At 37.4% G+C, this 21,996-nt stretch overlaps 1 protein-coding gene across 6 annotated transcripts; it reads right to left on the bottom strand.

The window, feature by feature from the left end:
• Positions 1-1,827: 1,827 nt before the first annotated feature.
• Positions 1,828-14,339, bottom strand: LOC103347992 (serine protease inhibitor Kazal-type 6). Of its 6 annotated transcripts, none has more exons than XM_089334924.1 (6): positions 14,118-14,339; positions 10,122-10,144; positions 8,514-8,635; positions 4,954-5,028; positions 3,067-3,182; positions 1,828-2,059 (listed from the first exon to the last, which is right to left on the bottom strand). In XM_089334924.1, the coding sequence occupies exons 3-6, from the start codon at positions 8,583-8,585 to the stop codon at positions 2,014-2,016; spliced, it is 309 nt and encodes a 102-aa protein (XP_089191050.1). In that variant the 5' UTR covers positions 8,586-8,635; positions 10,122-10,144; positions 14,118-14,339; the 3' UTR covers positions 1,828-2,013. The 6 variants fall into 6 exon arrangements, with proteins under 6 accessions (XP_089191050.1, XP_089191051.1, XP_089191053.1 ...); XM_089334925.1 differs by having other exon boundaries at positions 8,514-8,632; XM_089334927.1 differs by lacking the exon at positions 4,954-5,028.
• Between the last annotated feature and the right edge of the window lie 7,657 nt (positions 14,340-21,996).

Genomic DNA, 21,996 nt, shown 5'->3' with positions numbered 1-21,996 from the left:
CAGTAAATGGCTGTTACTGTAGTGAAGGTTACGGCATTGTAAATTCACTTAAAGTATTTTGTGTGAAATTTCCCAGGAATATATTATATATAAAAACATGTTGTGTTATATGAAAGTACTCAAGAGTTCCCAGGGCTTCCATCTGGATTTCTTATACATATATTCATATTCTAGAATTGAGACAAATACTTAGATATTGATCTTTATCAAAGAAATTGTGTTCTATTTTTAAAATAAACTATCTTTTTTAAAAAAGTATTTATTTATTTGAAAGACAGAGAAACATAGAAGTGACAGAGAGAGCCAGAGAAAGATCTTCCATCCTCTGGTTCATTCCCCAAATGTCCACAACAGTCAAGATACAAAAACTCAATCTGAGTCTCCCACATGGGTGGCAGGGGCCCAATTACTTGATCCATCACTTGCTGCCTCCCTGAGTAGGCATGAGCAAGACGCTAGAATCAGAAGTGGAGCTGAGGCTTGAACCCAGGCACTCCAGTTTGGGATGTGGACATGAAACTGCTGAGCTACGTGCCTGACCCAAGAGCTGTGTTATAACCTTCAGTTTTCTTCCAACTGAATCTGTTTTCTTTAGCAATTTGCTAATTAGGCTTCAGAGCCTTAGGGTTTCTAATGTCTCATCCAGTTAACTCAGTCCATAATAATGTTCAAAACTAACTATAATTAAATACATAAGTTCTCACAGATTTTGTTTATATTCTCTACTGAACATTTTGTAACATATTTCCATATGGTAGACCCTGTGATGTTGCTGAGAAGCAAAATACAGTATGTTTTCATACATTATGTAGTCCAAAGCCACCATTTCAGAGAGATGAACAAACTATGGTCTGTAGAGGACAAATGTCTTGCTTTTATATAAAATATTTTCCTTAAATGGGGAAGAATCAATATTATATGATCAAATACTTAAAAATAAGTATTTTAAAAATTATTTATTTATTTATTTGAAAGGCAGAGTTACAGAGAACAGAGGCAGAGAGAGAAAGAGGTCTTCCATCCGCTGATTCAATTCCCAAATGGCTGCAATGGCTGGAGCTGGGCAGATCTGAAGCCAGGAGCCAGGAGCTTCTTCCAGGTCCCCCACTTGCATGCAGGGGCTGAAGGTCTTGGGCCATCTTCTACAGCTTTCCCAGGCACATTAGCAGGGAGCTGGATTGGAAGTAGAGCAACTGGAACTTCAACTGGCACCCATATGGGATACCGGCACTGCAGGTGACAACTTTACCCAATACACCACAGAGCTGGCCCCATAAAAGTATTTTAAAATAATTGAAGCACAGTGTATGGTCATGATCCACATGCATATTCCAAGAGAAAGAAAGGGAGTTTTCCAAGATTTCACAGTGACTAAATGACTGACTTAAATCAGAAAAACAGGTCTCTTGATAGCAGGTCAGTTATTCCAGGTGCATCTGTATATACTTTTTAAAAAATATTTATTTATTTATTTGAAAGTCATAATTACACAGAGAGAGAAGAAGAGAAAAGAGAGAGACAGAGAGGTCTTCCATTCGCTGGTTCACTCCCCAGTTGGCTGCAATGGCTGGAGCTACACCGATCCGAAGCCAGGAGTCAGGAGCTTCTTCCAGGTCTCCCACGTGGGCACAGGGGCCCAAGCACTTGGGCTATCTTCCACTGCTATCCCAGGCCACAGCAGAGAGCTGAATGGGAAGTGGAGCAGCCAGGACTAGAACTGGCACCCATATGGGATGACGGCACTGCAGGTGGCAGCTTCACCTGCTACATCACAACTCCGGCCCCCTGTATATACACTTGATCTCAAAGTAAAAGCATAATCTGTGCTTTGGCAGAATTTACTTTATTGAAAAGCAAATCAAGAGAAATAGACATACATTGAACTCCCAAGACCCAGGCAAAGTAAAAGATGTGTCTTCAAAAATTTGAGGCATTTGCTAGGAAAAAGTAAAGCAGAAATGAAAACAGAAGAATGAGAGTGCTGACAAGCCAGCACCAAACACTGGCTTTCATTCAGCATTTCCCACGATGCTTTAGGTTAATCTTCCCATCACTTTTCCTATGAAACAGAAAGACAAACGAATGTTCAGTGCAATACCATAGGAACTCACCAGAGATTGGAAACAGGTTTAACTATGGTAAGGCTCTTCTTATCATTTGATTCTATAGATACCCATGCCTGTGATTCTGCAAAGATTAATTAAACGCACTCAAAAGTGCCATCCAGCCTAACTGTAGAAAACACCAATTAAACATATCTCAGAGTTCTGATGAACCTTAGACTTCTTGATACTAAGTACTCACTCCCTAAGAGAAAGTATACATGCAAGTGGGAAAGGCAGAAATGATGGAAAAAATAATGACAAAGGACTGACAGTGTCACAATTCTATTATGAGAGAAGATGGAAGAAGCTGAGCCAAATACTCAGGTATTTTTATTTTTTATTGGAAAGGCAGAGTTGGGGGAGGGTGGTGAGGGGGACACACACACACACACACACATATATATGATATATATTTTTTATTATATTATATATATAAGATATATATATATATATATGTATATCTTCTATCTGCTGATTCATACCCCCAAATAACCACAACAGCCAAGGTTGGGCCAGGCTGAATCCAGGAGCCTGGAACTCCTTCTTGGTCTCCCATGTGGATGGCAGGGGCCCAAGCAATTGAACCATCTTCCACTGCTTTCTGGGGGGCACATTAGCAGAAAGCTGGATTGAACATGGAGCATCCAGGACTCGAATTGGCACTCATATGGGATACCAGCATTCCAGTTGGAGTCAACTCGCTGTGCCACAATGCCAGCCCCAGAATTTGGCTTTTTACAGCACACCACAGAGCCCTTCAATAGCTTACATACATTATTCATATCTCATCTTCCCCCATTGATCAGACGTAACCAATGTGTTCATTATGTACTGACATTGATATTGAAGTGTTTAATTAGAAATAAGTTAAAAAATAAGAAAAATATATCCAGATAGCCATCTTAATCATATCCTAAAGTTTGTGTGCACAATGGACAGGTTTGGTGAGCATAACACTTACGCCACTGCCTTACAGAAGGCACATTTGTTGCCATATGTCTGACCATCTGAGCCACAGTGGGGATTAGATTCCCTGGTGCAGAAGATCTTAGGGTCACGGAACTCGGCACAGTCAATCTACCAAAGTAAGCACAGTGACAGTCACATCAGCACATCCTATCTAAGGGATTGTTCCTCAAAACAGAAGCTGTGGACAACAAACTTTTAAAGTCATGTTTATCTATATAGTTGTGACATACAGCATCTCCAAAGAGAAAATAGCTCTCCTTGTCTGCTTAAGCAGCATATGTTAACTATTTGAGAAACAGGAAGCTTATTATGGAAAATACATTACATTTTTGTATTGAGTAGTAAGTTAATGATGTTAAATGCTATCTTTAGGACTTTTGGCCCATGTAAATCATTCCAATTGAGGGTAGCTTTTGGTCATTAAATTACATTAATTTTTTCAACTGTGTTAATAGCACACCTTCTGCATTGCTATAATTGACTCTGTAACGGGTTCTAAGACATTACCTGATTACTTTTTTATTTTCCCCGTGAATGTAACATCCACTTACTATCCCTTGAAAATAAAATTCTAACGTTTCCATTGTCACCTACTCTGTCTCCGAGTCAGTAGAATTTGAACTTGTGAGCCTACTATAATTTAGTAACAGCTACCTCGGTTGCTGTATTTAGAAGTATTTTAATGTTGCATTCAATCTTGTTCAGAACATGGGTTGATTGTTCAATAATTATCACCACGGCTCTATAGAAGGAATGGTAGCTGTTATGCTACTAATATATCCTTGGCAATAGAGTTCTCTCAGAAGTAAACTCAAGTTCTAAGATTTCTTTTAAACACAATGTCAACTGAGTCAACACTTGGCGTGTAAGGGAAACTGAATATTAAGGATGTGATATGCAATATGTTAAACCGAACTCCTCTAAAAGCCACTTTTTTGTGTGCAGTGTCATAACACTTTAGAGGAACTTTGGTTTTTTGGGGTCCCAGTTCCATTAAAAATAACACTGTCTTATGTTTACCAATTGTTTCATAATCAAACTACTTCATTATCAAACTACTGAGCAATACCCTCACGAGGTATATTCAGCAACAGTATATCAGCCAGTTGACAGATGAGAATACCATGTTCATGAAAATGGAAATGTTTACAAAAGCTTGAACATATTCTTCCTCACTGTTGACCCAGAACTTTCAAATGTCTAATATACTTGATTTCCAATACATCCTCATCGGGAGAGTTAAGAACTAACTGCCACTATGAACCTTTGACCACACTTACAGTCAGAACACTTGGGCTTCATGAAAATAGCTTATGAAGCCCAAAGGACAAAAGGAGGGATGCAGGTCATAAACCTGTAAGGTATTTGAGATTCATGTTAAATGAGTAGATTTTCAGCTGCTCTTGACACAAAAACAATAGAAAAATGGGTAACAATGTAAGATTCTGGATATATTCATTTGCTTCACTATAGTAATATTTTTATTATCGATATGTATCCCATAGCTTCATTTGTAAAGCCAAAATATATACAACAAAATTTATTTTTAGAAAGGACTTAATAAGGAAATGTATGAGCATTGGCAAAAGGAATCACTTATTTAAAATATTAACAAAATATGCACTGATGAAGTATTATGTATAGAAGACACAGGGATGGGTATTGGTCACGTCAAGGAAAAAGAGTAATGAACTCTCTCTCAGTAAGTACACCATTAAGGAAGCAGAGAAGAACGTGTGTAACAACCATGCATGTTGGGTAGATGCCATAGTGGGACAAGCAAAGCCAACTTGGAAGCTGAGCCAAGGGTGTCTCAGTCAAAGCTTTGTGAGTCTCTGGTGTCAGGACAACTAGGAAAAGAAACAAAAAAGTCTCTTACTTGAAAGAGGCGTCTCCTTAAGACACCTTTCCCTGGCAATCGGCCCTCTGATCTTGTGATCCAGCCTCTTTTGTCCTTTAGAAAGCAGATATGGAAGTAGTACTTGGGCAAAACATTCACTTTGAGAGTTTCTAGACCCTCCCTTCCTCCCTTCCCCTTCAATCCCCTTTACCTGTCCTTTGGAAGTGACTAAGAGAACATTTTCAATACACAGAAGCAAGTCAATCAACTGGCATATGATCGAACTTTCTTAGAACAGATACATTTCATACTTTTAAAAATTATAGTGTCCTTTGATAACCCCTGAAGTAAAGTGAGAATCATGCTATAGAGTTTGTTCTGCTCTAGTTGTGTTCTCTTCAACAAAGCACACAGTACTTGCATTTAAATTTTGTCAACCAAAAAACCTTTGCCAAGTCTAATTTCCATCTTCCCAGTGTTGTTAAAGGGGTAAAATGTGGTCCCAAAATAGTTGTACAGAGTTCATGTAGAATATTGGAAATCATTCTGTATTAGGAGTATAGAGAGAAATCTTTTTTTCTGCCAGCCTCTCCTGACTCAGTTCTGAGAGCCATCTGGAATTCATATAAAATGATCTACATGGATTCTAGCTGGTATCTAAGGTTCCTTTCAGCTGTGATGGTCCAAGGGTTAGCAGTGATTACTTTTGATGAACTTACTTAAATAAAGTTCTTACATTCTTTGTCCTTTAGTTGAGTTAGAAAGAAAGCAACTTTTTTGGGGTGCAGTTTCTCTCTCTTTTACATATAGAGAGCACTCTCCATGCACTTTGTAAGAAGTTATAGCTTGGTGGCTGCAGACAAAAGAGGACCACATTCTGTGAGCCTCAGAGGCGGTGGAAGGTGACAGATGTCTCTGCAGAGTCACCCACTTAGGGAGGCATAAGGCAAATGAGGCAAGGGGCATCAGGACTGGGACTAGAAAGAGAACACAGTGTTCACAATTTTAGGAGAAGTAGACTGAGATTTCTCCACCTGAACTTCTACTCTTTGATTTATTTATATGTAAATATTTTATATACTAATATTTTATATACTTGCATATAAATATGTATGTTTTATACACATAGAATGCCTTTCTATGAAAATCAAATGATTGGTTTGTCAGTGGAAGTCAAAGCAGGTCTAGCCTGGGGCTGATGGCAGGATACTACATCTCCCTCAAGGTTTCACCCTGGAGGCACTCAGGGGACTTGAGAAAGGTGAAATGCCCTAGACTCTAATAAAAATGTCCCAAATCGGCTGCAGCATTGTGAGGTTGTCCCTTAGAATTAGACTGGCCTGGGTTTAGATTTTGTTTCTCTCATGTATTGGCTATATTACATTATGAAAGAACTTCATTGTTCTGAGTTTAAATTTTCATAGGGGTTAATTGTTTGAAAATATTTGTAAAATATCACGTGCTATGTGGAAGGTTGGGATTATAAACACTAACGACATATATTTTACCAAATTCTACAATTTGGGGAACCCATTAATGTTTACTCTATTTTAGTGATATTGCATTTTTTTGAAATGTTCTTTAGATTGATACTGGATTTGGCAAGAAACTCCATTTATCACCTGAGATATTCCACTCTAGAAAATTATTACTTTCTGCACATAGATGTCAGTATTCAGTATTAGCCTGACCTCTTGAGGTTCTTCATAGAATTGCACCTCTTAAAACAGTTTGGAATAGAGAGATTGTAGTGCCTAGATTAGTCATCTTTACTAATACTGAAAACAAAAATCATTTGACTTGGTTGGAAAAAAAAATGGGCTAATATGGCTATTAAGTCAACTTAAGGCTCAATATAATTAATATTTTAGTCTAGCATTTTAGGTTACAAGTAAAGCCACTGAAAATTTGAAATCACACACACACACTTGGGGTATAGAATGACACCTCTTCTTCCTTTCACTTAAAAACTTTTATCTGTGTGGTTAAATCAGCTCCATCATCTGCCATACAAGTATTCTTAACCACTGCCTGCCTTGGCTTTCTCTCGCCCTATTTCTCTCTCTGCACTTCTGAAGCTGCTCTCAAAAATGTTGCCTTTCAGGGTTAGTGTTTGGCACAGTTGCTTCACATGCCTGCATCCCACACGGAACTGCCAGCTTGAATCCCAGCTACTCCACTTCCAATCCAGCTTCTTGTTTATGCATCCTGGGGACAGAGGCCCCTGCCAACTATGTGGGAGACCTGGATAGGGTCCTGGGCTTCTGGCCTCGGCTTGGCCCAGCTAGTTTGTGTTCTCTCTCTCTCTCTCTCTCTCTCTCTCTCCTTCTTACTTCATTTTTAAAATGGTGCCTTTTGGGACACACCCATTGGCCATGTATAAAATCTGATGACTTCTTTATGATAAGTGCTACTCTTCATCACTTCAGCGTTTTGAAAATTTGGTCTACTGGTTCTCCCCCCGTTTGTTCTCTGTTGGTTGTCTTCTATTTTTCCTCCAGAATACTAATTATAATAATCGAGAAGGTGGTTTTATATTCTTGATTTCATCTACAAACATTTTCACAAAAGGAACAGATAAATCCCATACTTGTTTTTATGAGTTTACTTCATTATCTCAAATTTTGATTCTTGATTTTCAGAGTATAAAAGGCACCTTTAGTAAATAACTTTATTCACACGGCTTATGTATGTCCAAAATATAACTGAATTTTTCTTTCAAAGTTTTGTATCCCAGCTTTCATTTTTGCATCCCATATTCCATTTTTCATAACAGCATTTTTCAGATTCATTAAGCTGCCCTCAGATCGCCACACTGCCATTTCTTAGTGTTACCTTTTACGTGTGTCTTCACCTCAAGGCCTCGTGGCTAAGCCCAGATTTACTACCTATACCAGCTCTCAAAACTTTTTGTCTGAACTAATACAGCAGTTCTCTTACTTTCACATCCTCCCTGCACGTGGAGACAACTTATCTTACTTTAAACTGCTGTTATCCTATTCTTTGCTTCAAGATATTAATCGCTCTCGTATGCTGATTTAGAGAATTCTGCTCAAAGCTTTTTCACATGCACTGACAATTGCTCTCTATTATGAATTAAAATCCACTAATATAGAGTCTGACATCCAGAGACGGGGACTCTACAGCTTTACAGTGACCAGTAGCCTTCAGCTGACCGGCTCCTCTTTCTGGGTTTCAGTTTTCCCATCTGTAGATGGGAAAGTTGTAGATGCAGTTGTATTTAGCTATTTGGTCAATACATTACTTGTAGGTAAAATAAAGCTGTTCAGGAAAAATGAAGAGCCTCAACTTCTTTCTAGTCATGAAATGTTGTTTAATTAACTGTACTCAAATTCTCCAATTTTTATCTTAAGCTACAACAAAAATAAACCTAAATATGCCAAAGTATTATAAATGAAAATGATTGTCATTCATTGCTTATAAGAGGTTTGTTCTGTTAATTCCAAACTAGACTATTCATTTAAATGTGTCTTTAAGAATATGATTTTCAAATACAGAATCTGGTAGTAAAATAAAATAATATTAAAAAAACATCAAAGACAATATAGTGACTGATTCAAAAAGTAAAATTTACTCACTTTTGAAAACAATCCTGGGGTCAGCACTGTGGTGCACAGGTTAAGCCTCTGCCTGCAGCACCGGTAGCCCATAAGGGTGCCAGTTTGAGTTCCGGCTGCTCCACTGCTGATCGAGATCCCTGCTAATGCAGAAGATGGTCCACTTGCTTGGGCCCCTGCACTCACATGGGAGACCTGGAAACACAGGCTTTGGGCTGGACCATCCCTGGCTGTTATGGCCACTAGGGGAATGAACCAGCGGACCGAAGGTTTCTCTGTCTCTTCTTCTCTTTATAACTCTGCCTTTCAAATAAATCTTTTAAAAAAATCCTTATTCTGAGAATCTTTTGGAATTATACTACAGCTTCTTAATGAAATACTAGTTATGGCAAACAGTTTTATTTTACTTATTATTATTATTATGTGATTTAATGTACCTACTTGGCAAATTAAAAAGGGAGCAACATATTGGTCACTTGCAAGTATATTTATGAGAAAAAATTTTACTGGAACACAAGTTCCACAAGTCTAGGAATGTGTGTTTGCTTAGCATGAATAATCTTTTTGAAAAAATATAAAAATGCTAAAGGTCTATAATTTAGATTGCTAATTATAATCTTCCATCACTTCTTTCATCATGGAGAGAATTCTTGGCATAAGAAGAATGGTTTGAGTGTCAGTAAATCTTCGTTTCTTTGGTTTTGGCTGGATCAGACTTGAGCAGGCATGCTCTTAACTTCGGTTTCAATTTTTTCTGCTTGTTACTGAGAGTCCACCCTTCCTCCAGCCATGAAGAAGAGAAGTGGCATCTCTCTGTCCTTTATATTTGAGGGGACAAGAGATAGCAGCCTTGGCAAGACAGGCTTGGTTCATAATAATTCAGATATTTAGGGCAGAGAAGGGCTTTATAGATCATTGAATCCCATTCACATATGAGATGTGATGAAGTTTGGAAAATATAAAGCCCACCAATGGGGATAAATTGTTCCTAGTTCAATTTTTAACCCCAAAGTGTATTCAGATTTGAGTGAACTAGTCTGTGTGTCCTGAATACAGAACACTGAACAAGTTTTCTGCCTACTTTAAGTTCTTGTTTCTAAGAAAGAAGTAATAACCTCTTCCTAACTCTTTCAGAGGCTATTAATTATTAGCCAATAACTAATCTATATATAACCTTTTACAGTTTGCCAAGTGCTGTGGGATACTTTGTGTAATTTAAGCCCAACTTCAAGTCTGTGAAGTGAACAGGGATAATATCCTTTTTTTCTGTAGTCTTGAATATGGAAGCTCAGAGAAGTCAAGTAAAGTGTATCACACAGTGAAATCAGTGACAGACATGAATTTTTATCTTAGAGCCATCTTACTTTTATTTGTGTTCATTTTCCTTTGACAAAACGTGAGACTATGTATGTAAGCCTGTTTTAAACTAAAAATTTCATACTCATAGAAGGATTACAGTTTTTTAAAAGTAATTATTTCACTGACTTTTAAATTTGGCCTGCAAAAATTGTTCAGCTCATTATTTTTGCCCTTTTACCCACAGACAAACTTTTTTTTTTTTGCCAAAGAATACTAGCCATGCACCCACCCAGATCAGAAGAACAGATTAATAAAAAAAAAGTCACTCACCTTGCCTTCTTGAGTGAAGACACCTAAAAAAAAGCACAAATCCAAACAGTGTAACTTACGAATTGCAAGCTTTATGAAACCGGAAAATCACCAATGCTTGTTCCTGGTTCTTGGCGATCTCAAGAAACCAAAGCACATTGTGAGTTTCCTTCTATTAATGCCTGCTCACTTCTTGAGGGGCAGTAGAGACTGAGATGCTGATTGATTTATAGACATCTTTTTTTTTTTGAAGCAACATTTGTAGAATGTTGGGAGAGGATGGGAGAACATTTAAGGATCTGGAGATTCATATTAGAGTCCTATCTCTGTCATTAATTTACTATCGTCTATGGTCTCATTTTGGAGAAGCTGGATTGAAAAGTGCTCTCAAATATTTGCATTTCAAGGTTCAGTGCATGAAGTTCCTCCCAAAAGCCTGTGCTACAAGTATTTAGGAAAGGTATTCAGTTTGTTTGCTTATTTGTCTGTTTTTGGATCTCAAAATTGCTCTTCTGTACCTTATTTTTAGGTTTATTTATTTTCATCTACTTGAAATGAGAAGAGAGAGATTGAGAGAGAGAGAGAGAGAGAGAATGAATCTTCCATTTGCTGGTTCATTCCTCAAATCCTTGCAACCAGAGCTGGAATCCTCTGCAGCCATGAGCTCAGACCTCTATTTGGGTTCATATGGGGGTGGCAAGGTCCCAAGCACTTCAGCTTTACCTTCTTTTTTTTTTTTACAGGCAGAGTGGACAGTGAGAGAGAGAGACAGAGAGAAAGGTCTTCCTTTGCCGTTGGTTCACCCTCCAATGGCCGCCGCAGCTGGCGTGCTGTGGCCGGCACACTGCGCTGATCCGATGGCAGGAGCCAGGTGCTTCTCCTGGTCTCCCATGGGGTGCAGGGCCCAAGCACTTGGGCCATCCTCCACTGCACTCCCTGGCCACAGCAGAGAGCTGGCCTGGAAGAGGGGCAACCGGGACAGAATCCGGCACCCTGACCGGGACTAAAACCCGGTGTGCTGGCGCCGCAAGGCAGAGGATTAGCCTAGTGAGCCACGGCACCGGCCAAGCTGTTACCTTCTACTCCCCAGGATGCATTAACAGGAAACTGGATTGGAGTGCAGTAGCCGGAACTGAAACCAGCACTCCCTCATGGGATATGCTGACTTAATCCACTGTACCACAATGCCCTACCCTCTCCTGTGCTTTGTGCAGGACTTCAACTCTAAAGACTTGGCCCAGGGGCCCGTGCTGTGGCACATTGGCTTAAAGTCCTGGCCTGAAGTGCCGGCATCCCATATGGCCCCAGTTCTAGTCCCAGCTGCTCCACTTCCCATCCAGCTGTCTGCTATGGCCTGGGATAGCGGTGGAGGATGGCCCAAGTCCTTGGGCCCCTGCACTCACATGGGAGACCCGGAAGAAGCTCCTGGCTCCTGGCTTCAGATCGGCACAGCTCCGGCCATTGCGGCCATCTGGGGAGTGAACCAGTGAATGGAAGACCTCTCTCTCTGTCTCTACCTCTCTCTGTGACTCTATCTTTCAAATAAATAAAATGAATCTTAAAAAAAAAAAAAAAAAAGACTTGGCCCAAATGTAAACTGGTAAGGACCAACTTAATTTCTTCTCTTTGACCAATTCTACTTCTACACCTCTCTAAATTCCTCAAGAGAAAAAAAAAAGTCAATATATACAATCTTGTTTCCTTCCTTCTTCCTCCCTTTTCATATTTGTTTTGTAATTTTGGATCATTGTAAATAGCCCGGTGGTTTAACAAGTGGAAATTGTAAAAATCCTAGGCATAGTCCTGGAAATTGCTGCTGAATTTTTATCTGCAGCTATTTCTGAGGTGTGCCTAGTACAGCAACAGCTCTTCACATAAGCCCAAAGCCCCTTTAGTGAGAAGCAGTATAGATTAGTATACTCCATCTCCAGGACTGCCCAGCACTCATAGCAGAACAACTGGAGACGCCTCTTGTTCAATCTCTATTAATGGGGATAAAGACAGAATGAGGCTTTAAATTGGAAAGGAAGTTACTGAACATTTTCAGTGGTGATTACTAACCTCACTAATTCATAACTAACAGTGTGAGTTTACTAAACATACAAATTCTTAGAGTAATCCCTGAAAAGTCCATGATATAAAATCTGATAGGGCCTGGGAGTCTATATTTTTGTAAACGCTCTTAGCAGTTCTCATACCTATGGAAAACTCATTATTATGATTATCTGTTAATTCTCCATGCACAAAATGGTGATGAGAAGAGCAGAGTTTTGCCCAATGTCTCGTATGTGGTAAATGGCACAGCAGAACCGGGACCAATGCCCACAATGCCTGAGTCCAATCTAGTGCTCAATTTAATCACATTTTAGTTATAATCATCATATTAATTGGACATTTGTTGAATATTTACTACACCTCAACTACTATGTTAAACACCTTACATACATTTTTATCATTCAGTTCCCCACACAGAAATCGTTCTTTTATATCCTCAACTTATATATGAGGAAAGTTGGGCTCAGAAAGGTCACAAAGCTATAAAGTGGAAATGCCAGAATAAATTTATTTCTGTGTTCTAACATTAAGGCTCTTAGACACTCATTCTAAATAATACCTAGTACATTTATGAAATACTTATGCTTTGGTAACTTAGGTATAGTAGTCTACACTTTGGTAAATTAGGTTTAGCAGTCAACTACATTCTATTAATGAACAGCTTATCTTCCTTTGCAAAGAGAAGCAATATGATGATAGCAATTACTTTCTGTTTTTGCAACTAAATTGTAACATGGCTGGATGCATTTTTCTACCATCTCAGCAGTTGATTGAACTATAATTTTAAGTTATTTAGCTCTAATAATCAAGCTTACTCCATAATATCGAAAGAATCCTTTATCCATTTCTTCATATAATAAACTTCATTTGTTTACATAAATATGAGCAGCAACAGTGATCCATAGACTTTCCAGAAGCTAAAACTCATTGATAAAATGTTTTTTAACATGTTCTGCAATTTAAAATCTTTAATAGTGCTAAATTCATGTGCTATTGTCACAGACAAGATACACGAGACATGGACATACCAAGAACTTAGTCTTACTGCTAGCATTTTACAAATGAGAAAATTTTTCAGACAATTGAGATATTTCTCCAGCTGACCCAACCTACTACAGGAAGAGATGGGACTAAATCTTGGGTCTACAGACTCCAGCATGTGCTTTATCTGCTATAACACAACACAGTAGAATATTAAAGAAGAGAGTAAATATATATAATTGTTCCACCTGTTCTGATGGCCCTGTAACGAAAAACACGACCTTGATGTACAATCGTGCACTGAATCATCTTAAGATTTTTTTTCTCATTAAAGTGACCAAAGATATTTTTCTGCTTGAAAAACTTGTTTAGTTCACCGGCAACATATATGTTTCTGCACACCAAGGTTCAATTCAAGGATTTCCTCACTGAGTTTACATTTTCCCCTATTTCAATTTCAATTTCAATTTCAATTTCAATTCCATGAGCCCCTTTGTACTGATAACTAAGGACAGGAAAGTTTCTTTTGTACTGGAAAAGCCACGCTAGTATTTATTGCAGTTATTCATCCTCTAGACTAGTTCTATGGAACAAACATCAATTGTGATCTGGATTCAAATTATAAGTTCTATTTACTTGTTGCAAGTCCTTTGGCAATTTTATTAACTTTTTGGTGCCAGTTTTGTATAAGTAGATTAGGGATATGACTACCTATGAATATCACCTTTGGAGATTGAACAGAAAACCTCTTAGCACATGCCTAGATGCCCATTTATTTAAGCTCAACAAGTGATGCTTTATCATCATCACCATTACCATGATCATCATCATAATCACTACCAGCACTGGTATGATGATGTCTCTTAACTTGTCTTTCATATCAAGTTTGTTAGAATTTTGAATATGTTGTACTACTACTCTTGTCATCTCCAGTTCAGTACAGATATGGGATCTTAATTTTAAGAAAAAACAAAAACTCACCTGAGAAAAGGCAGAAAAGAGCCAGAGAGAGGAGCAGAAAGACACCTGCTATTTTCATGGTGTCAGTCAGCCCACTCAGATCAAGGCTACCTGTCCCGCTCAGGTTCTCTGTCAAGACACTCCCCAGAAAGCACTAAAACACACAATCAGACATTTATATAGATGTGATAGAGGCAGTTGGGATCTCCACCTTCTTTATAAAAATCCTATTCTTAAAATCAAGTGCAGTCCCACATGCTTTAGGTATTTATTGGAACATGTGACATGCTTCCCATCAATCTTAAAAATTAGGACAATTATGTGAGTCACTCCTTAGATCTTATTAATAGAGGATGTCATTTCCACTAGTAGCCTGCATTTTCCTGACAACCAATACATTCTCTCTGCTCTTTCCTCTAAGGTTTCATACATTAAAGGGATGATTCACTTGGGTGAGTTCCACTTGAGCCCCAGGACTCTTTCAGACTGGTGCTACCTGTCTGTGGTCCAGATGAGTCAGCCACTCCAGGGGAGTGGAATTTTGGGTGTAACTGGGATTTTCAGAGCCAAATTCATCAAAGGTATATACCTAAGGAGACAGGTATTCTACACTGTAACCAGAGCTGTAGAGGAGCAAGTATACCTCTGGACAAGAATCCACTTATGAATTCTCAAATCATTATTGCAGTCAAATGTTAGTGATTTCCAATTATTGAGTGAAAAAGAAGTCAAAGTTTTATTTTTAAGTTGTTAAAAATACTGATTTTAAAGTTACTGAATTAAATATTTAAAGGATGTAATGTCAGAGCTATTATTTACCTTTTCCTGCAAAGTGAAAAATAGGCATGATGAAGATCTTAGAGTTTTAACTCCTTGAAAAGAGACTGTGCATATAATTTAGATAAATCTCATTAACTGTCATGGTCAATTTATTTGCAAGGTAGTTCAAAGAGTGAGGTGCTGGTAACTTTCTTTGGAGGAACAAAAGAAATAAAGAATAATTATAATAATAATGAGAAAATCTGTCTCAAACCACAAACTGCTACTTAAAATACAGAGAAAAATGGATCAAGTTAAGGTACGCATAGATTATAGTGCAAAACATACCCAATTGAAACACAAGAGATTAATGTAATCTATGGGCAAATAAATCATATATTATATATCAAAATAATTGGATTAATTTTATTTTTATTTATTTTTATTTTTACAGGCAGAGTGGACAGTGAGAGAAAGAGAAAGAGACAGAGAAAGGTCTTCCTTTTCTGTTGGTTCACCCCTCAATGGCCTCTGATGCCGGCGTGCTGTGGCTGGCGCACCGCGCTGATCCTGATCCAAAGCCGGGAGCCAGGTGCTTCCTCCTAGTCTCCCATGTAGGTGCAGGGCCCAAGCACTTGGGCCATCCTCCACTGCACTCCCTGGCCACAGCAGAGAGCTGGACTGGAAGAGGAGCAACCAGGACAGAACCAGCGCCCCAACCGGGAATAGAACCTGGGGTGCCGGAGCCGCAGGCGGAGGATTAGCCTAGTGAGCCGCGACACCGGCCTTAAAGTTCTTTACCAAAAGTTGTAAGTTAGATATTAGGCATTCAATGTTTCAAAGATGCTAAATAATAACCTTAAAAACTGTGTTTAAATTTTCCTTGAAGATTTCGTGAAAGGAGGAAGAACAGAGTAAATGGAAACACGCTTAATAAAAGCCCAGAAGTGTCCTAATGATGATTACAGAAGTTTGCCTACTTGTCATGATCTTGCAGTGTTTTTTCTTGTGAAGTGAAATAGTATCAAGAGCAGTTCTTTGATACACAAACATTATGTAGGCTTGGGTTCAGGCCCTGTGGCTGCCTTCCTCCTTCCTATCCCATGTCCAGTGTTTTCTCCTCCCTTCACTTTCTTTTCCTTTCTTTCCTTCTCATTCTGTAACTAGACAGGACAGAGTCAAAGCACAATGCGCTGTCCAATAGGGACAAGAGCTGGAAAACACCAGCAAACACTGGAAGACAACACAGCAGTAGTCTGCCATGTTCCATCATGAAATCTATGGTAGCCTTTCTAAAATATCTGTTACATTTCTCCCCCGCTCTCAAAAACTTTATTTTTTTGGTACTTGTTTCTCCTATCTTGCTCTAAACTCTCAAACTCTGAACTCTCACTGTTCACCTAAATATTGCTCCCTCCTTACCTTTCATTCTTTCCTTTCCTGTCTCTCAGCAACCATCAAGAGGTTTTTTTCCTTCCCAATAGATTTTTTTTTTTTTTGCAGTACAATTCTACCCTCTTTCTTTGAATGCTTTCAATTCTATATTTTCAACATTTACCCTACTCACCAAAACAAAGCTTGGCAGCACAAAAATCCATGTATTGGCTCAGAAATGCTGTGGGGGAGAGAAAAATCTTTCATAAGTATATATATATTTATGTATATATACATATTTCATATGTATATATTTTAAAAAGTTGGAAATTTGAGTAATCAATTTGTTAGGTTTCTGAGACAATGTGAAATATTTTTAAACTACAACTTAAAGGAAAAGGGAAGAAACATTCTTTGGAGAATCATTGAATTAGCTCCTTAAATAAGAAGTTGAGATAATAGAAGGTTATAAACAAATTACAGGTAATTATTCACAATGATTTAGTCTTTTGGCTACAGATGAAGTAGAAGACAGCAGTTTAAATGTTGTTTTCTGTATCATTCTGAAAGGAAAATCTTAAGAATCTCAAAATTTAATGATATTTCAATATATTAAATCATGCAGAAAAACATAAATGAACAAAAAGGAAGGTGGGTGTGGAAGAAGGAAGCAGATGTGAGACAAGTCACTGCTTCATGCATAGTAAAAGATAGCCCCAACTTATACAGCTGACTTCCAAAATTTAGCTAAGCATATCTTTTATAAAGAGAAAAATACATTATTTTTTCAAGTAAAGGTGCTATATAGACATTATGCATTTATTTATAAATATTACCTGACTATACACAAATCATTTACGTTTATTTAATATACATATAAGGGAATTGAAATTCAATTATGATTTTTGCTGCTGATCTATGGTACTACTTCAGCTATTGAGATTTAACTCCCTTGTTTTTAAAATGCTTAGTCTGGATCCAAGGATATACTTATATCTGTATGCATCTGAATATTTTACTTACTCATGTAACTCTTACTTTTCCCACTACTGTTCATATATATCAACATGCACTACTTTGAAATATTACTTCCCAGGTAGCTATCAACACTTCCCCTAAATGGCTGGATTCTTCTACCATTTATCCTAGGTCATGAGATGGAGGCATGTTTTCAAAAAAGAAGAGCCACCAACTTAATCCAAAAAAGTAGTAATCAAGGAAGTTACTGTTCAATATTGAAATTTTAACAAGCCTAGACATACAATAAACCAAAATCAGGAATTTTGGATTTGCAATGATGCAATATTTATTCAGAGTGAAGAGGATTGTTTTTTTGTTGGAACTTTTATAAAAGCACATAGGAAAAGGTAATCTTTCTGAGAAATGAGAAGAGGGGTCAGGGAAGAGAAGCAGCAATGGAGTCTAGGGTCTAGACCTCATTTTTCTGGCTCAGTTCAAACTCCTTGGCTTTTGGAGTAGGATAATGATGTATCATCCCACTTGGCATGGGTGAAACAGAATAATAATAATGAGAGAGGCATCCAGGCTTGGACCTCATAGCAATCTCATAAAAACCTTTCATACTGCAATAAAGATCACTAAGAATAACTTAAAATTACAATTTCAACATAAACACATGCTGAGAGGATAGATGAAGAGGAGGCTTAGAGTTAAGAGGTATTACAATTGAAAGGGGCAGAACGTCATTCAGCAGAGGGTGCTAACACACTAGGTGGATAACAAGGAGAGGAAGCAGTCACAGGCTGCTATGAGACAGTGACTGTTGGAGCTGTGTCATACTACAGAGATTCTAGACATATCCAGATGACAGAATTCAGTACCCAGAAGTCAATATTTGCAAGAAACATCAACAGGTACCAATATCATGCAAATGTTATTAATTTATATAAGCTGTCCCTGGGATCCAAATGCCATTTTTGGGGAAACAGAAAGTAATGAGAAAAACCAATGAGAAAGGAAAAGCAGAAAGACATACTTCACAAAATTCTGACTATGTAGTGGGAAGAATTTTGTTTTGTTCCATGTGGGCTCCATAGTATTTTCAACCATGATTAATAATTACTAGACATTCTGAAAATATTTGAATGACTAAATTTCAAATATTTTTAACTGGTAACATCAGCATTTTCTGATATCACTAATAAATGAAGACAAAAACAGTTAAAACAAGAACATTTCAGTTTTTGACACATTGAAGTCTTAACTCACATGATTCACTTGCTCAGAATACTCGGTCCAAACTTCAACAATGTTTTATGAGGAAAAAATATAGATTCTTAGATCATCATCTCAAAAGATATTTACCTCATCTTCCACCCAATACAAAATATGATCTAACGTTCTCCTAAGAAATGTACAAATACTTTCATACTTCCTGGTTCCATGATAGCGAAGAATGAATATATACCTAGAACCCAGAGAGTTTTGGGATGTGCATTACATTTCTGTCACACACGTTATGATTTGAGGGACATTAATTGATCTTTCTGGGTCTTAGTATTCTTGATAAGGGTAGTTTTTCTGGGTTATTTTTATGCATTTTATTTCACTGATTTCCTTAAATATACACACCTTAAATTTTATGAATGAACTTTAAGTCTCTTAAGATTGTTTAGACTCAAATATCTTGTCACGTTAGCCATGCCTGCCATCAACGTCATTGCAAAGTGTTGAAAAAGATAGGCTCAAAGATATTTCGACAGTTTATCTCTAAGTTTATTCTACTGAAATCAATATTTCCATTTTGGGGGCACAGTGCCAAACTCCTCACCCTCATAAAATGCAATGAAGCAGGTTTGGCATCACTTGTTTTTAATGACTCCCTGTGTGCAACCACTTAGCTTCACGTTCTTTCCCAAATGCTCATGTCCTCATACTTCCTGCTCTTTCCCATCATAGACTGTACACTCTCCTAAAATAAGCTCTTCATAGTCTTTCGTTTATTTCAATTACTTTCTGATTTGCCTACTTTAGCTCATTATGTTCTTCTGAGTTGTTTTCTTTAGTTACTATGTGTCTCATTTCCACATATCAAACAAAGAAAAGCCCAAATCACAATATTCTTGACAGTTCGTTATCCTCAAATTTAAAGCTGGTAACACAAACTAAATCTAACTTGTTAATATTATTTTATTTGCCACATACAATGGTCTTAATGGTCTTTTTTGTAAACAGACCACAACTTTTAAAATTTAAATACTCAACAAAAATAGAAGTAAAACATGAGATTTTCTGAAAAATTTGGAACTTCCCTTGTTATTGCAAAGTCAGTTGGGCTCCAGTGTTCTTGCCTCATTGAAATGTGCTTTTATTGGACTAACTTGCCTTGGTTGTTATTGATCTCAGGAGACATTTCAGTTTGAAAATCCTAACTTCTGAAACTAACAGTACTTCTTAATTTTCCATATAAATTTATTTTTCTTGTGAAACTGTTCTACTTTGTAAAATTATACTTGACACCCCCTGTACTTGTCTATATCTCCTTGCAGGAAGAATCTGTATCTTTTTACATCTTTTACCCTTAAATTGTCCATCCTATATTGAGCAATCACTCTATGATTACTTATTGAAACATGTTCTCCAGAGAACATTAATAACTATTCTGATCAACATTTCCTCAAATCCATCTTGTTCCTTGTTTTAAACTGGTAGGTATTTGCTTAACTCTGGTTTTCCATCTTTACTTTCATTCCTTTAATTTCTTGTAGCTAAGGAGGAAACATCCAATAGTTCATGAAAATTTTTCATTAAAAGATAAGCTTATTTTAGGGCAAAAAAATTCTGAAATCCATACAGTTTTTCTACAGTACACACCTTCTGTGAACTTTTAAAGACCCCTGTTTTAAAAGACCCCTGAATTTTTAAAGACCTCTGAAACCATGTTTCAGAATGGCTGTAATCTCACTTGAAAGTCCTTATTTCCCTTTCCACTTCTTAATAAGATAGAGGAAGATGTTCATAAACAAGATCTTCAAAATGTTCACGGAAAGTGTATATTATTTAAAAACTGTAAGGATTTCATTTTTTCACACCAAATAAACTTGCGTTTAGTTTTTCCATGAAGATTTTATTTTTTTTAAAAGACTTATTTGAAAAGCAGAGTTAGAGAAAGAGAGAGAGAGAGTGAGGGTCAGAGAAAGAGAGGTCTTCCATCTGCTGGCTCACTCCCCAAAAGGCTACAACTGCTGGAACTACCTGATCTGAGGCCAGGAAGCAGAAGCTTCATGCAGGTCTCCCATGTGGGTGCAGGAACCCAAGCACTTGGGCCATCTTCTGCTGCTTTCTCAGGCACATTAGCAGGGAGTTGGATTGGAACTGGAGCAGCTAAGAATTGAATCGGATCCCATACGGGATGCCAGTGCTGTAGGCGGCAGCTTAACTTGCTGTCACAATGTTGGCCCCTCCGTGAACATTTTAGAGAAGCCTTGTACTCACTAATTGTTATACAAAAGTACAAAGACAATCAAACACATAACTAGAAGTCAGTTTTTACAATTTACAAATTGCTAAATGGCAATTATCTCTCTTTCCAATTCATATAGCCTGTACCATTCATCATCTGCTCTACCACCTCCCTCCATCTGTATACATCTTGTCTCACTAAAATCAAGACAATATGTACTTAAATATATTATTTTAACCACAATGGAAATAAAATTATGCCATATAGATTGCTACATAAGCATTTTATGTTAACTGATGTTATAAATTTTAATATAACATTAAGATCATTCAAAGATCCTTTGGTTCTTAATTTGCTATTTTTTATGCTTAATTTATTTCTTCTTGAATTCACTTTTTGAAAATTTAATTTTAAATCAGAGAGACAGAGACAGATGGGGGCAGATTTCCTATTCACTGCTTAGATGTTTACAACAGTTAGGGCTGGGTCAGGACAAAGCCAGGATCCCACAATTCATTCTGGGTCTTCTAACTTAGTGGCAGTTACCCATATCCCTGAGCCATACTGCCTTCCAGGGTGCCCATCAGTAGGAAGCTGGATTGGAATTGGAGACAGGAAATGAACTTAGACTCTTTGAAACGTGATGTGGGAATTGCCAGTGGCCTCTTCACTGCTGTGTTAAACACAAACTCTTTGAATTCACATTCAAAGCTGAATTTTGTATATGCGTTTTTATAGTGAATGCCAAGTCTTTTATTTTTAAATTTAACATTAATTCAGATAATAAAAGAAATTATTTTAATATAGTATAGTATAGACTTAGGATCATAATGAAATGATGCTATAAACCTTAGATGTAAAATAAAATAGGTCAGAATAATTTTGTTTTTCTTCTTTGACCAGGAAACTAGATTAGTAGATCTGAGGTCCACATAATGAATTTGAACATCAGCCAGGCATTAGAAAATGTATCTCATGCCTAAAATGGGAATGGATAAAGATGTACGGTAGCTCTAACTGCTTGAACAGTTAAACAAAAAGGTGATAATGAATTAATTAATGTAACCAAGAGGCACAGGATTATGCTCTAGTCTACGCTTTTATTACTGACCTAAATGAAGATCTGGAAAGCGTGCTTTAAAGCTGAAGTCATCTCTGCCAAGCTTCCCTTTTGTGGTTCATTCTCTTAGCTTATGGAGAAATCACTTAATGAACTTTCACTTTATTCATGCTGGTCAGTCATTCTCCGTATATAGAGATCTTTTAGACTCCTGACAGAATCCAGCATTCAATGATCACATCAGATTTCTCAATAAAATCGGTTAAAAGAAGAAAGACAGTGAT

Source organism: Oryctolagus cuniculus, chromosome 6, assembly GCF_051225735.1.
Source record: "Oryctolagus cuniculus isolate XC-2025 breed Fujian yellow rabbit chromosome 6, ASM5122573v1, whole genome shotgun sequence".
Taxonomy (NCBI): Eukaryota; Metazoa; Chordata; class Mammalia; order Lagomorpha; family Leporidae; genus Oryctolagus; species Oryctolagus cuniculus.
The sequence above is the reverse complement of the archived record's forward strand: the minus strand, read 5'-3'. Positions and strand labels throughout refer to the sequence as shown.

Bases quoted from the DNA above. Each gene is read 5' to 3' on its own strand.
- LOC103347992 (XM_017341608.4), bottom strand. From the start codon at position 14,175: ATGAAAATAGCAGGTGTCTTTCTGCTCCTCTCTCTGGCTCTTTTCTGC. The intron at 10,145-14,117 runs GTGAGTTTTTGT...GCTTTTTTTTAG, and splicing joins TCTTTTCTGCCTTTTCTCAG to GTGTCTTCACTCAAGAAGGC. The intron at 3,183-4,953 runs GTAAGAGACTTT...TTACTTTGGTAG, and splicing joins TAAGGAGACGCCTCTTTCAA to ATTGACTGTGCCGAGTTCCG.